At 39.7% G+C, this 13,968-nt stretch overlaps 2 protein-coding genes across 2 annotated transcripts in view; both read left to right on the top strand.

The window, feature by feature from the left end:
- The window catches only part of Fng (Fringe glycosyltransferase), a 77,130-nt gene that overhangs the window by 54,508 nt on the left and 8,654 nt on the right, over window positions 1–13,968 (top strand). The window contains exon 6 of the mRNA XM_076900781.1: window positions 902–987. Coding sequence (XP_076756896.1) covers window positions 902–987 — 86 coding nt within the window. The remainder of the gene's footprint in view (window positions 1–901; window positions 988–13,968) is intronic.
- Window positions 1–13,968, top strand: part of LOC143426990 (uncharacterized) — a 316,082-nt gene that overhangs the window by 40,170 nt on the left and 261,944 nt on the right. The gene's annotated exons all lie outside the window — the stretch shown is intronic.

A 13,968-nucleotide genomic window follows, 5' to 3' on the forward strand; every position in this document is an offset into this window, starting at 1 on the left:
CATCGTGGCTTGGTTCACGGTTGTTCCGTCGTGTACCACGCCCAGGCAACGAGGAAAAGGGGCACGAGTTCTAGACCGAGGCGAGATCGTATCGTTGCCACGGATAACGGCCAGCTCTCCTAGGAGTCCGGTTCTAATGGCTCGTGGTTGCGATCCAGCTGGAAATCGGCCTGACACGCTCGACTTCCTCTCGCGATCCTTTTACACGCCTCGCGTGGAATTGGTCCACGTCTGGTTACGTTCATCCAGTTCTTTATTTTCGTTCTTCACGCGTTCGCTCTCTTGTCGAGACGATTTTTCAGTTCGCAGTTGTCGATGACCAACGCCTTGTTTCGATTAGTCACGTTAATTGCATTCGAGAGATTTTTTTCGAACTACTAATTCGTGATCTTTGATTCTTTGATTGAATAAACCTTGTTATGCTTAATAAGGTGTAACAGATATCTGCTCTTGTTTATGGAGAATTGGATTATATTAACCCTTTGCACTCAATTAGTTTTTCAATTTTGTTCCTAACTTTCTATTGTTTAAAGTGTTTTTTATTCGAAATTTGCTTTGAGAGACTGTAATTTTCGCAGATCGCGCACGAATCGCTCGTTTTCTCGACTCGACTTTCCAGGTCACTGGGAAGAAGTTCGATCGGAAACACCTTTCCCGTCTTTTCTTTTTATCGTTCGCGAGAAAAGAGGGGAATCGAACTTACCCTCTGCTACTTTCCTCCTGCTTTTATTGTTCGAAGCTTCGATCATAATTTATCTCAAAGCAACGCGCATCCAACTACGTATCGATCTCGATCGCGAGAGTCATTCGCGATGATCGATCGTCGCTGAAAACTTGCAACGATCGACGTACTTTCGCAACGATCAATTTAATGATCGTCGTTTTGCTTTTACTGTTTCAGCAAAAGGTGAAATTTTGGTTCGCCACGGGTGGAGCCGGTTTCTGCATCAGCAGGGCGCTCGCGTTGAAGATGACTCCTGTCGCTGGGTAAGTTCGCCACTTTTTCACTTCTAACAGCCCTTCTACCAACTGCCATAGTTGCAAATTGCTCGCAAATACTTTATAATATCGCTGATCGCTAATTTGCAGCCCTTCTACCAACCACAACCATTGCAAATTGCTCGCAAATACTTTATAATATGTCTGATGGCTAATTTATAGCCCTTCTACCACCGTCATAGTTGCAAATTGCTGGCAAATACTTTATAATATTGCTGATCGTTAATTTACAGCCCTTCTAGCACCGCCATAGTTGCAAATTGTTCGCAAATACTTTATAATATTGCTGATCGCTAGTTTGGAGCCCTTCTACCAACTGCCATAGTTGCAAATTGCTCGCAAATACTTTATAATATTGCTAATCGCTAATATACAACCCTTCTACCAACCGTCACGATTACGAATTGCTTGAAAATACCTTATAATATTGCTAATCGTTAATTTACAACCCTTCTACCAACGCCATAGTTGCAAATTGCTCGCAAATACTTTATAATATTGCTGATCGTTAATTTACAGCCCTTCTACCAACCACAACCATTGCAAATTGCTCGCAAATACTTTATAGAGTTGCTGATCGCTAATTTACAACCCTTCTACCACCGCCATAGTTGCAAATTGCTGGCAAATACTTTATAATATTGCTGATCGTTAATTTACAGCCCTTCTAGCACCGCCATAGTTGCAAATTGTTCGCAAATACTTTATAATATTGCTGATCGCTAGTTTGGAGCCCTTCTACCAACTGCCATAGTTGCAAATTGCTCGCAAATACTTTATAATATTGCTAATCGCTAATATACAACCCTTCTACCAACCGTCACGATTACGAATTGCTTGAAAATACCTTATAATATTGCTAATCGTTAATTTACAACCCTTCTACCAACGCCATAGTTGCAAATTGCTCGCAAATACTTTATAATATTGCTGATCGCTAATTTACAGCCCTTCTACCAACCACAACCATTGCAAATTGCTCGCAAATACTTTATAATATTTTTGATGGCTAATTTATAGCCCTTCTACCACCGCCATAGTCGCAAATTGCTCGCAAATACTTTATAATATCACTGTTCGCTGATTTATAGCTCTTCTACCACCGCGATAATTGCAAATTGCTCGCAGATACTTTATGATTGCAGATCGCTAATTTTGATACCGTTTTATCAAGCGAAATGCAACGCGGAGAGACAAAGGGTGGCACTGTCGGGCTCCTCGAGGATCGACGAACGAGGGTTCGCGACATAAACGTCGTCGGTTCGCTCGAATTGCTCCTCGAGACGAACTTATTGATAATAACGCCGCGGCGACGACGTCGCGATCAACCGTTCTGATTGCTCGTCGTTGTCCGCTTAAGTGGAATGACTCGCAGCGGATTGCGAGCGTCTGCGCTCGCGGCTAATCGAATCGTTTTGTGAATCGCGGATAATTGACGCGCCTGACTGACGCGTGGCGAGTGTTATTTTATTTTTTTCTCTTTCGAGTGTTTAATTTTTGAGAGTGTAATTATCGAGGGGGTGCAACTATCAAGGGTGAAACTATCGAGGATGCAACACCCCTGACTGACGCGTGGCGAGTGTTATTTTATTTTTTTCTCTTTCGAGTGTTTAATTTTTGAGAGTGTAATTATCGAGGGGGTGCAACTATCAAGGGTGCAACTATTGAGGGTGCAATTTGCAGAGGCTGTAATTATCTTATCTTCAACTTTCATGAGTCCAACTCATTCCCTTCTAATTATCAAAGGTGCGTCTATCGAGGGTGTAATTTAGAGGCTACAATTATGTTAACTGCAACTTTCATAGATCCAACTCTCTCATTTGTAATTACCAAAGATGCAATTATTAAGGATGCAACTTTAGATGATCCTCAGCGTCCTATTTTCACTTAGAAATATAGAAAATTATCTCAATCATATCAAATTCACTGAAGTCCATCGATAAATCTTGACGATGGTTATTTTATTCAAATTATTCTTCTACTTCGAGCGTGCAACTTTCGAGGGTGCAATTTAGAGGCTACAATTATGTTAACTGCAACTTTCATAGATCCAACTCTCTCGTTTCTAATTACCAAAGGTGCAACTATTAAGGATGCAATTTTAGATGATCCACAGCTTTCTATTTCCACTTGGAAACATAGAAAATCGTCTCAGTCATATCAAATCCCCCAAACTTCATCCATAAATCCAAAACCTTCACTACCAAATACCAAATCACGCGTCTCTCGTTACGTTCCAACATCAGAAACCCCTCTGATCCCCATTCGAATGCCCTCTTCCCAGAGAAGCATCCAAGAGAAAGAAAATCGTAGAGAATTGGAACGAAATTGGTAAAAAGCTCGTCACCTGGGAGGGCTTTCGAATGGTATCAACTATAACCCACGTTTCATCGTTCTCGTGCACGTGGTATACACGATCCTGGCGTTATCCTGCCTCCTGTACGTACACTGGTTCCCCTCGTGTCGCGACACGTCCTCGCTGAGGCCAAAGCGAGTTAGTATAGGGATGAGAGGATCGTGCAAGTGCATCGAACCGCTTTCTCATTCAGGGACGTTGCCACTGTACCCTTCTCTTTCTTACTTCCTACGTTTTCCTTCTTTAGTCTTCGTTGCACGTTTCAATCGGTTCGATTGAAGAACCCTCGATGGCCTGGTTCTCCATTTTTTCCCTTGGAGAACGATGTACGAACTGTTTGCTTTTAGGGTTGCATCGATCGGGTAATTTGGGTTTAAGTTGATCTTAAGTTTAGGAATTGTAAGCTTGAGATTTGTAAGCTTGAGGGTTCTAAGCTTGAGATTTGTAAGCTTGAGATTTGTAAGCTTGAGGGTTCCAAGTTTGAGATTTCCAAGCTTGAGGATTCTAAGCTTGAGAATTCTAAGCTTGAGAGTTGAAAGCTTAGAAGTTCTAAGTTTGAGATTTCCAAGCTTGAGAATTGAAAGCTTAGAAATTCTAAGCTTGAGAATTGAAAGCTTAGAAGTTCTAAGTTTGAGATTTCCAAGCTTGAGAATTGAAAGCTTAGAGATTCTAAGCTTGAGAATTCTAAGCTTGAGAATTGAAAGCTTAGAAATTCTAAGTTTGAGATTTCCAAGCTTGAGAATTCTAAGCTTGAGAGTTGAAAACTTAGAAATTCTAAGCTCGAGATTTCCAAGCTTCAGAATTCCAAGCTTACAAATTCTAAGCTTTCGATTTTCAAGCATTTAACGAGTTAAGAGTAACGCAGGTCCATCCACTTGAACTAAAAATCGTCTCTCGTCGAGAATCAATTGGAGGATCGTAAATTTCCAGCTCGCAGCGGAATCGAGCGACACACCGGAGATTTACGTCCGCTCGAATGGCCCCGATCTTCTTCAGCGTACAGGCGGACCGATCAGTCCACTCGAGATGCCGCGATAAAGAGAGGAGATCACTCAGGATTTTTCCGTTTTATTGGCCGTCCGTCCAACCATCGAACTGGTTCCGCCAGGCCTCGCGGCGATGGGTCTTAATTAACGACGATCGCGACAAGTACGCTCGCGATCGGGGCCCCAGCTGAGTAGCAAAGCCACCCACGCGCACCCCAAGCTATCGCGATTCTGCGTACGTCCCTAACGGTCCCTATCGTTTCCTCGTTAGACTCGTTCGGTATTTACACGGATCATTCAGGAAGCAGGTTGTCCACTTACGCTCGTAATCGACGTGTCGCTGTTTATCCAAGCCCACACTGACGATTGTCGACATTTCCACTGTTTTAACAGAGAAATATCGTAGAGTGAAGAGTAATTTTTCTGTAAGGGGATAATCGAATTTAGCTTAATTTCTTTTTGGAGCGTCTGAAGTTTTATTATAGTTTTATTATATTTTTTACCTTTTGTCTACTTACATTCTTAATTGGTGTGTCAATGTTTCTCCAAGCCCACACGGTGGTGATCGTCGACATTTCCACTGTTTTAACAGAGAAAAATCGTAGACTGCAAAGTAATTTTTCTGTAAGGGGATAATCAAGTTTAACTTAACTTTTTTTTAGAGCGTCCGAAGTTTTATTGAAGGGGATGATTGATTATCTGAATATGTATTTTATATTTTTTACTCTTCATCTACTTACATTCTCAATCAGTATGTCACTGTTTCTGGAAGCCCACACTGGCGATCTTGAACATTTCCAAACGTTGAACCACTGCTCTAACAGAAGCTAGAATTTCATCAAAGGAGAAACAGTCAATCAACTAAAATATTTATTTTACATTATTTACAATCGCATGCAAAATTAGTATGGCTAAGAAAAAAAACATCCCTTTGACATACCAACCTCCATATTCTATTCGAGAAAAAGATACAGAAGTTTCCATCGACAAATAATCAAAGAAACACCAATATTCGATCGCTGAATCCCAAACAAATCCTCCTCTAGAGAAGCACATTCCATCGCACCACGAACGATCGATCAAAATCCTGTATTACCGATTCCCTCGCGATAAAGGGAAGCTGAAGAGATCCATCGAGCTTCCTCTCTTCTTCTCTCGCATTTTACCAAACAAAACCGTCGACTTTTTGCCGATGGCACGTTCGAAAATTGAGTTTCCTTTCTGACAGAGAGTCCTGGCTTTATCCAGGACTCTCTTGGCCTCAGCAAGGATCGAACGGTGGTCGAAAATTGGCCGCGCCATCAGCAGGTAGCTGGGCCCTGGAGTGATCTATAGATCGGCGACGGATCCACCGTCGTATACGAAGGAATGCCCAAATTGGTTTCGCTGGCCGCGGGTTTCGCAGACGTTGCAGCAGAGGCCGCGATCGCGCGGCGGAATCCAATTAGGCGAGCAATAATGGAATCAAAGAGTTCCACGGACGCTTCGTCGACTTTAACCCCCCCTCTCTGGCTACCTTCCCGCCATTCCTCTCGTCGATTCCTGCCTTTCGAACTCGAAATTCATTCTTCGTTGCGGGTCAGTTTCATTTCTTTTTGCAAATTTCGTTCTAGTCGAATCGTGTGTCTATCTGAATTTGTTGCTTAGAGATATTGCCATTGGTAGATCTTTTATTTTTTTTAAATGTGTATTATAGCTTGAATATTAAATATAAATATAAATATAAATATAAATATAAATATAAATATAAATATAAATATAAATATAAATATAAATATAAATATAAATATAAATATAAATATAAATATAAATATAAATATAAATATAAATATAAATATAAATATAAATATAAATATAAATATAAATATAAATATAAATATAAATATAAATATAAATATAAATATTAGTAATATTAGTAATATTATTCGTCGACTTTAACTCCCTCTCTGGCTATCCTGCCGCCATTCCTCTCGTCGATTCCTGCCTTTCGAACTCGAAATTCATTCTTCGTTGCGAGTCAGTTTCATTTCTTTTTGCAAATTTCGTTCTAGTCGAATCGTGTGTCTATCTGAATTTGTTGCTTAGAGATATTGCCATTGGCGGATCTTTTATTTTTTTTAAATATGTATTATAGCTTGAATATTAAATATAAATATAAATATAAACATAAATATAAATATAAATATTAATATTAATAATATTATTCGTCGACTTTAACCCCCTCTCTGGCTATCCTGTCGTCCTGCCTTTCGAACTCGAAATTAATTCTTTATTGTGGGTCAGTTTCATTTCTTTTTGCAAATTTCGTTCTAGTCGAATCGTGTATTTATCTGAATTTGTTGCTTAGAGATATTGCCATTGGCAGATTTTTTATTTTTTTTAGATGTGTATTATAGCTTGAATATTAAATATTAATTATGAAATAGTTGAATATTAAATATGAATATAAATATTAATAATATCATTGCTTAGTGATATTACCAAATATATATTATAAGTTGAATATTAAATTCAAGGTAGATTTGATTTTGGTAATTAAGATTGTGAGAGAACAGGGGGTGAATTTGAGTAGAAGAAGAATAAAAAATTGAAGTACGAGAAAATTTTCCAAGCGATATTCGCAACGTTTATCAAAGAATAATTAATCCTTGATACATTCAATGAAATCCACCGATTCGTCCTTAATTGCATTAATAAATCCTTCTAGAAGAAGAATCAAAAATTGAAGCGTGAGAAAATTTTTCAAACGATATTCGCAACGTTTATCAAAGAATAATTAATCCTTGGTACATTCAATGAAATCCATCGATTCGTCCTTAATTTCATTAATAAATCCCTCTGAAAGAAGAAGAATAAAAAGCAAGCGATATTCGCAAGGTTTATCAAAGAATAATTAAACTTTGGTATCAAATTCGCTTCAAATACAATGAAGTCCACCGATTCGTCCTTAATTTCCATAATAAATCCCTCTGAAAGAAGAAGAATAAAAAGCAAGCGATATTCGCAAGGTTTATCAAAGAATAATTAAACTTTGGTATCAAATTCGCTTCAAATACAATGAAGTCCACCGATTCGTCCTTAATTTCCATAATAAATCCCTCTGAAAGAAGAAGAATAAAAAGCAAGCGATATTCGCAAGGTTTATCAAAGAATAATTAAACTTTGGTATCAAATTCGCTTCAAATACAATAAAATCCACTGATTCGTCCATAATTTCATCAATAAACCCCTCTAAAAAAATAATAAAAAATTGAAGCACGAGAACAGAAAGAGAGAGAGAGAGATAAAGAGAGAGAGAAAGTAACGATTCGAGGATAGTTTCGAGGCATGTATTAAACGAAGCGGCACGTCTCAATCGGATCGATCTTGAACAGCGTCGGTGCGTCCGTGGCGCGATCGATAACGATCCATCGCGTCCTCGTGGATCGAGCGATCGCCACGGGGCCCGCGTTTCTTCTATCGACCAGCGATCAGAAACGATCCTGCTCGACGAATGAAGTGGCCGTACGTGCGCGACGCGGCCGATAGTTTCATCCGGTCGTGCGATCGCGGGATCGATAATCGATCTCGAGACAAGCCTCGCGTCTCCCTCGTGTGGCGCCTTCTTTCCGTGTTTCCTTTCGCCTCCGCCGCCATTTCCCACTCGAATCTTCAATTATCCCCAGCTTATCGACAAGCGTCGTCTTTCGATCGTTTCGATTCGTTAATGAAATAGAAAATCGGTAGAGCAACGACTGTGAAATTTGTGCTACGATTTTTAATTGAGAGAATGGAGTATTTTTTGTTATTTAATTGGAAGTAGGGAATTAGAGAGATTCATTTGAGAAATAAATGAAGAGTGTTTTTTCTATGGGAAAGCTTTGATAGAGTTCATTAATCAGTCAAAACCACCCTCTCGATTCTCTTGAAGAGGATTCGTTCTTTCTCTCGAAATTTTTGCTGCGATTTTTAATGGAGAGAATTGAGTATTTTTGGTTATTTAATTAGAAATAGCGAATTAGAGAGATTCATTTGGAAGATAAATGGAAGAAGAGGATGAAGAGTGTTTCTTCTATGTAAAAGCAAAGCTTTAACAGAGTTCTTCGTCTACCAAAACCACCCTCTCGATATCCTTCAAGAGGGTTCGTTTATTCGACTATTAACCCCCAAGATCCTCTAAAACAATACAAACCATGAGAAAAGAGAACGAATATCCCTCGTTACCAACGATCAATTAACGCAAAACTCGAAAACCCTTCGAAGAACCACCCCCTCGATATCTTTAAAGAAGATTCGTTCTTTTTCTCGACTATTAACCCCACAATTCTCTAAAACAATATAAACCACGAAAAAAAGAACGAGTATCCCTCGTTACCAACGATCAATTAACGCAAAATTCGAAAACCCCTCGATGTCCTTGAAGAGGGTTCGTTCTTTTTTCGATTATTAACCCCGTCGATCCTCTAAAACAATATAAACCACCAAAAAAAGAAGGAATATCCCTCGTTACCAACGATCAATTAACGCGAAACTCGAAAACCCCTCGAAGAACCACCCCTTTGGATATCCTTGAAAAGGATTCATTCTTTTTCTCGACTATCAACTCCAAAATTCTCTAAAACAATATAAACCACGAAAAAAAGAACGAGTATCCCTCGTTACCAACGATCAATTAACGCAAAATTCGAAAACCCCTCGATGTCCTTGAAGAGGGTTCGTTCTTTTTTCGATTATTAACCCTGTCGATCCTCTAAAACAATATAAACCAAGAAAAAAGAAGGAATATCCCTCGTTACCAACGATCAATTAACGCGAAACTCGAAAACCCCGTCGAAGAACCACCCCAGTCTCCCTCAGAGAGCCAATTACCAAATTCGACGAAGAACGCGCGGGCGAAATTCCTCCTCCTCGCGGCGAGGATCGCTAAGAATGCTCACCCCCTGGTCCCGTCTCCAGGAACAGAGCGAAAAACGGTCGAAAAGATGACCAACGAACGAAACAAGAGAGAGAGAGAGAGAGAGAGAGAGAGAAAAAATAAGAGAAAAGAAGAGCCAGAGGCGGCTGCTCGGTATCAGCGAGATCTGTCCCCGGTTATTTAGCACCGGACGAAGACGGAAAGCGTCTTCGATTCCGTTCCCGGGACCCCTGCTCGTGTAACCCCGAAATTTCGATTTCGGCTACGCTGGTATTTTAACGAGGACGATATTCCGTGTCGGCGGTGCCGAAAGGACACCACTCGGCCGTCCGACAGGACAACGGCGAGACGCGGGGTTTTCTGGATCGGAACGAGGACGACGCCTGGTCGATTTGGAAACCAGCTGGGAGATAAGGACAGAGAACGATTCGCGGTTATGTACATACGTATACAGGGTGTGTCCTTGGTCTGAGTTTTCTTGTTATTTTTTGGAGAAATTATTGATGAGTCAAGTAACATGTATGGATTTTGATATATTACTTTGAGATAGAGGCATTTAAATTTGATCGATGAAAAATGTAATTATTTCTATTGTATATTCGAAGGCTGATGAGGAAGATTCTGAGATCGTTAAAATTGCCAACTAATTAGAATTTACTAAAGCAATTTAGTGGTAGAAATAAATGGGACTTAAAGTGGTACCAAACTAAAAGCAGGCTAAGTTCTTCTTATGATTTTTTTTTAATAACAATCAAAAATTTCTCTCGTTACTCCACAAGAAGATTCTGAGATCGTTAAGATCGTCAGCTAATTACAATTATCAAAAGAATTTAATGGTAGAAATAAATGGAACTTAAAGTAGTGGCAAACTGAAGACAATCTCAATTCTTCATATAATTCCTTCCTAATAACAATCAAAAAATTCTCTCGTTACTCCACAATGTATACACAATGGAGTCTCATAAATCGTTTCATCTAAAACAAATTTATTTGCAAACTTTCGTCGAGCACCTGCTGGTCGACCCGTCACAGGACACACCCTGTATACTCTGTACGTACCAGAAAAGAAATAGATGTAGAGAGAGTGAGAGAGAGAGAGAGAGAGAGAGAGAGAGAGAGAGAAGGTCGTGAGGAAAGGGTACGCGATTTCGGGGCTAATCTGGCCAATTAAAAAGAAGCAGGGACACAGAGGAGGGAGGAGAGGACAGCGGTACCAGTGGATTCTCGAATCCGTCGATGGTATTCGCTAATGAGTCCTCCTCTCTGTCTCGTGGTGCGCTCTCGTTTCAACCGCGGCTCCTTTTCACCCCGCAAAGGACGATCGACATCCTGGAAAACGTTAATTAGACGCGGCCACCTTTGCCTACGCGGCACCGCGATCGTTGGCTAATTGGGACCGCGACTGATTTTCGGTGATTCTTATTCGAGGGTGGGGAATATGGGGGTTGGGGCGTGAGAAATTTGTCTTGGGACTCGTTCGAGTGCTGAGAGATCTTCTTTGTCGGAGAAGTTTGGATTTTTTTGGCAGAATCTTGTTATTGTTGAGAAAATTTTTAGGGATGAAAGTGCGATTTAATTTGTCTTGGGCTCCGTTTGCGAAGAAGCTTCGAACTTTTGGCAGTATTTTCTTATTTTTGAGAAGAATTATTATTTTTGAGAAGATTCTTAGGGGTGAAGGTTTGGTTTAATTTGCTTGGGCTTCGTTCGCGAAGAAGCTTCGAACTTTTGCCAGTATTTTCTTATTTTTGAGAAGAATTCTTAGGGCTCAAGATTTGGTTTAATTTGTCTTGAGCTCTGCTTGCATGGTGAGAGGTCGTCTTTCTCGAACAACCCCCGATTCTTCAACAAAATTTCCTCATTATTGAGAAGATCCTTGAGGATGTAGCTTTGGTTTACAATTTTTACAACAACACGTACAAAAATATCTTTTCTATTTACACACATAATCAACCCTCATTTTAATCTTAATTAAAGAAATCCATTATATCCGTAAAAGATCAGTACACACCATTCACGCATCGATTTATAGATCCACCATTTAATAACCATGGCACGTAGAAACGATCGGAAATTCGATTTGTCGCACTCGAATCGCGATTCGTACAGAAGCTTCCATTTAATCGTTTCTACGATCCAATACGCAGGAAAAGGCGAAGATAGAGACGGTTTAGACAACTGCTGGAACAAGTTAGGCTGCCGAATGGGGTAATCGAAGATCTCTGAAAGACGCAACCTGGTGTAACCCGTTGTTTTATCTAACATCCAAGCGCACCTGCGCCGTCTTCCTGTTTCACTCGCGGCCCAGTTGCATCGCAAATGCGGATTCCGCCGCGACCTAGCCTAACGAGCCTCCATTCGCGTCTCTGTATTTATGACTCCATCTCTAATCGATTCTCCGCGATTTATTTCATCCAGGAAATGCGATATTATTATTCTTATTCAATTAAGTCGAGGTAGTTCGAGTTTTATTAATCTGATCGACTGTTTAACGAAGTATCCTTCCTTTTTAATTCATTTTCAAGTCCAAAGGATCATTCAGATTGTGGTTACACAGATTTCCATTAACTTAAGGGGTAGTTTCAGTTATATTAATCTAATCCACTCTTCGACTAAGTATCCTTCCTTTTTAATTCATTTTTAAGTCCACAGGATCATTCAGATTGTGGCCACACAGATTTTCATTCAATTAAGGGGTAGTTCGAGTTATATTAATCCAGTCGATTACTGTCCAACCAAGTTTCATTTCTTTTTAATTCATTTTTAAGTCCACAGGATCATTCAGATTGTGGCCACACAGATTTTCATTCAATTAAGGGGTAGTTCGAGTTATATTAATCCAGTCGATTACTGTCCAACCAAGTTTCATTTCTTTTTAATTCATTTTCAAGTCCAAAGGATCATTCAGATTGTGGCCACAAAGTTTTCCATTCAATTAAGGGGTAATTCGAGTTATATTAATCTAATCAACTTTTTAACTAAGTATCCTTTCTTTTTAATTTATTTTTAAGTCCAAAGGATCATTCAGATTGTGGTTACAAAGATTTCCATTCAATTAAGGGGTAGCTCAAGTTGTTATATTAATCTAATCGACTCTTCAACCAAGTGTCATTTCTTTTTAATTTATTTTCAAGTCCAAAGGATCATTCAGATTGTGGTTACAAAGATTTCCATTCAATTAAGGGGTAGTTCGAGTTATATTAATCTAATCAACTTTTTAACTAAGTATCCTTTCCTTTTAATTCATTTTCAAGTCCAAAGGATCATTCAGATTGTTGCCACACAGATTCAATTAAGGGGTAGTTCGAATTATATTAATCTAATCGACTGTTCAACCATCTTTTTAATTCATTTGCAAATCCAAAGGGTCATTCAGATTCAATTAAGGGGTAGATCGAGCTATATTAATCCAATCGACTACTGTTCAACCAAGTTTCGTTCCTTTTTAATTCATTTTCAAGTCCAAAGGGTCATTCAAACCACGTCCACACAGTTTTCCATGAAAATTCTCGCCACTGGCGTCTCCAAATCGACTGTTCTACTTCACCAACCGATTTATCCGCCTTTTCCGCGGAGCTGTCCGGACAAATCTACGATAGTCCGCGACGGGGTGGCGGCGGCTGGTTCTTTGAGACATTTGTCCGTCCGTGTTCTCTCGCGGAAGAGGTGCCGCCGCGCTATATACGAGCAGCAGAGCCCTGGTTGCCCGCTCTAATTGGCACGATTTATGTCCGCCGTGGCTCGCGAACTCCTCTCACCCTACCAGCTCGATCAATGTCCACCGAAATATCCCTCGCTCCCGTTTTACGCTTCGACGAGTGGGATCGCGATCCCTCTGCGTTGGTTAAACGGAACTTCGCGCGCCATTGGCGAGTATTAAGGGTTGGATGCTTGGAATTCTTGGCGATCGATGGTTCGAGGGATTTCTAGAGGAGCTCTTGTCTCTGAAAACTTCATTTCATCAACTTTTAGTAATGTAATAATAATAGCTATGGAATAATAGAAACACAGATGGGGTTGAAAGCTAATTCTAAGGGTTGGATGCTTGGAATTCTTGGTGATCTATGGTTCGAGGGATTTCTAGAGGAGCTCTTGTCTCTGAAAACTTCATTTCATCAACTTTTAGTAATGTAATAATAATAGCTATGGAATAATAGAAACACAGATGGGGTTGAAAGCTAATTTTAAGGGTTGGATGCTTGGAATTCTTGGTGATCGATGGTTCGAGGGATTTCTAGAGGAGCTCTGATCTCTGAAAACTTAATTTTATTAATTTTTAGTAATGTAATAATAGCTAGACAATAATGGATACACAGATGGGGTTGCAAGTGAATTTTATTTTAAGGGTTGAATGCTTGGAATTATTGGCGATCGGTGGATCGAGGGATTTCTAAAGAAATTTTGGTGTCTGAGAACTCCATTTTAGTACTCTTTAGTAATATAATAATAGCTGTAATAATAGAAACACTGATGGGGTTGCAAGTAAGTTTCAAGGCTTACATGCTTGGAATTGTCGACGATCGATGGTTCAAAGGATTTCTATAGCAGTTCTGGTATCCTAGACCTCCATTTCATCAGTCTTTAGTAATATAATCACAGCTAGATAATAATATATACACAGATGAGGTTGTAAATTAATTTTAAGGCTTACATGCTTGGGATCGTTGGCAATCTATGGTTCGAGGGATTTCCATAGCAGTTCTGGTATCTTAGACCTCCATTTAATCAGTCCTTAG

Source organism: Xylocopa sonorina, chromosome 9 (genome assembly GCF_050948175.1).
Source record: "Xylocopa sonorina isolate GNS202 chromosome 9, iyXylSono1_principal, whole genome shotgun sequence".
Taxonomy (NCBI): Eukaryota; Metazoa; Arthropoda; class Insecta; order Hymenoptera; family Apidae; genus Xylocopa; species Xylocopa sonorina.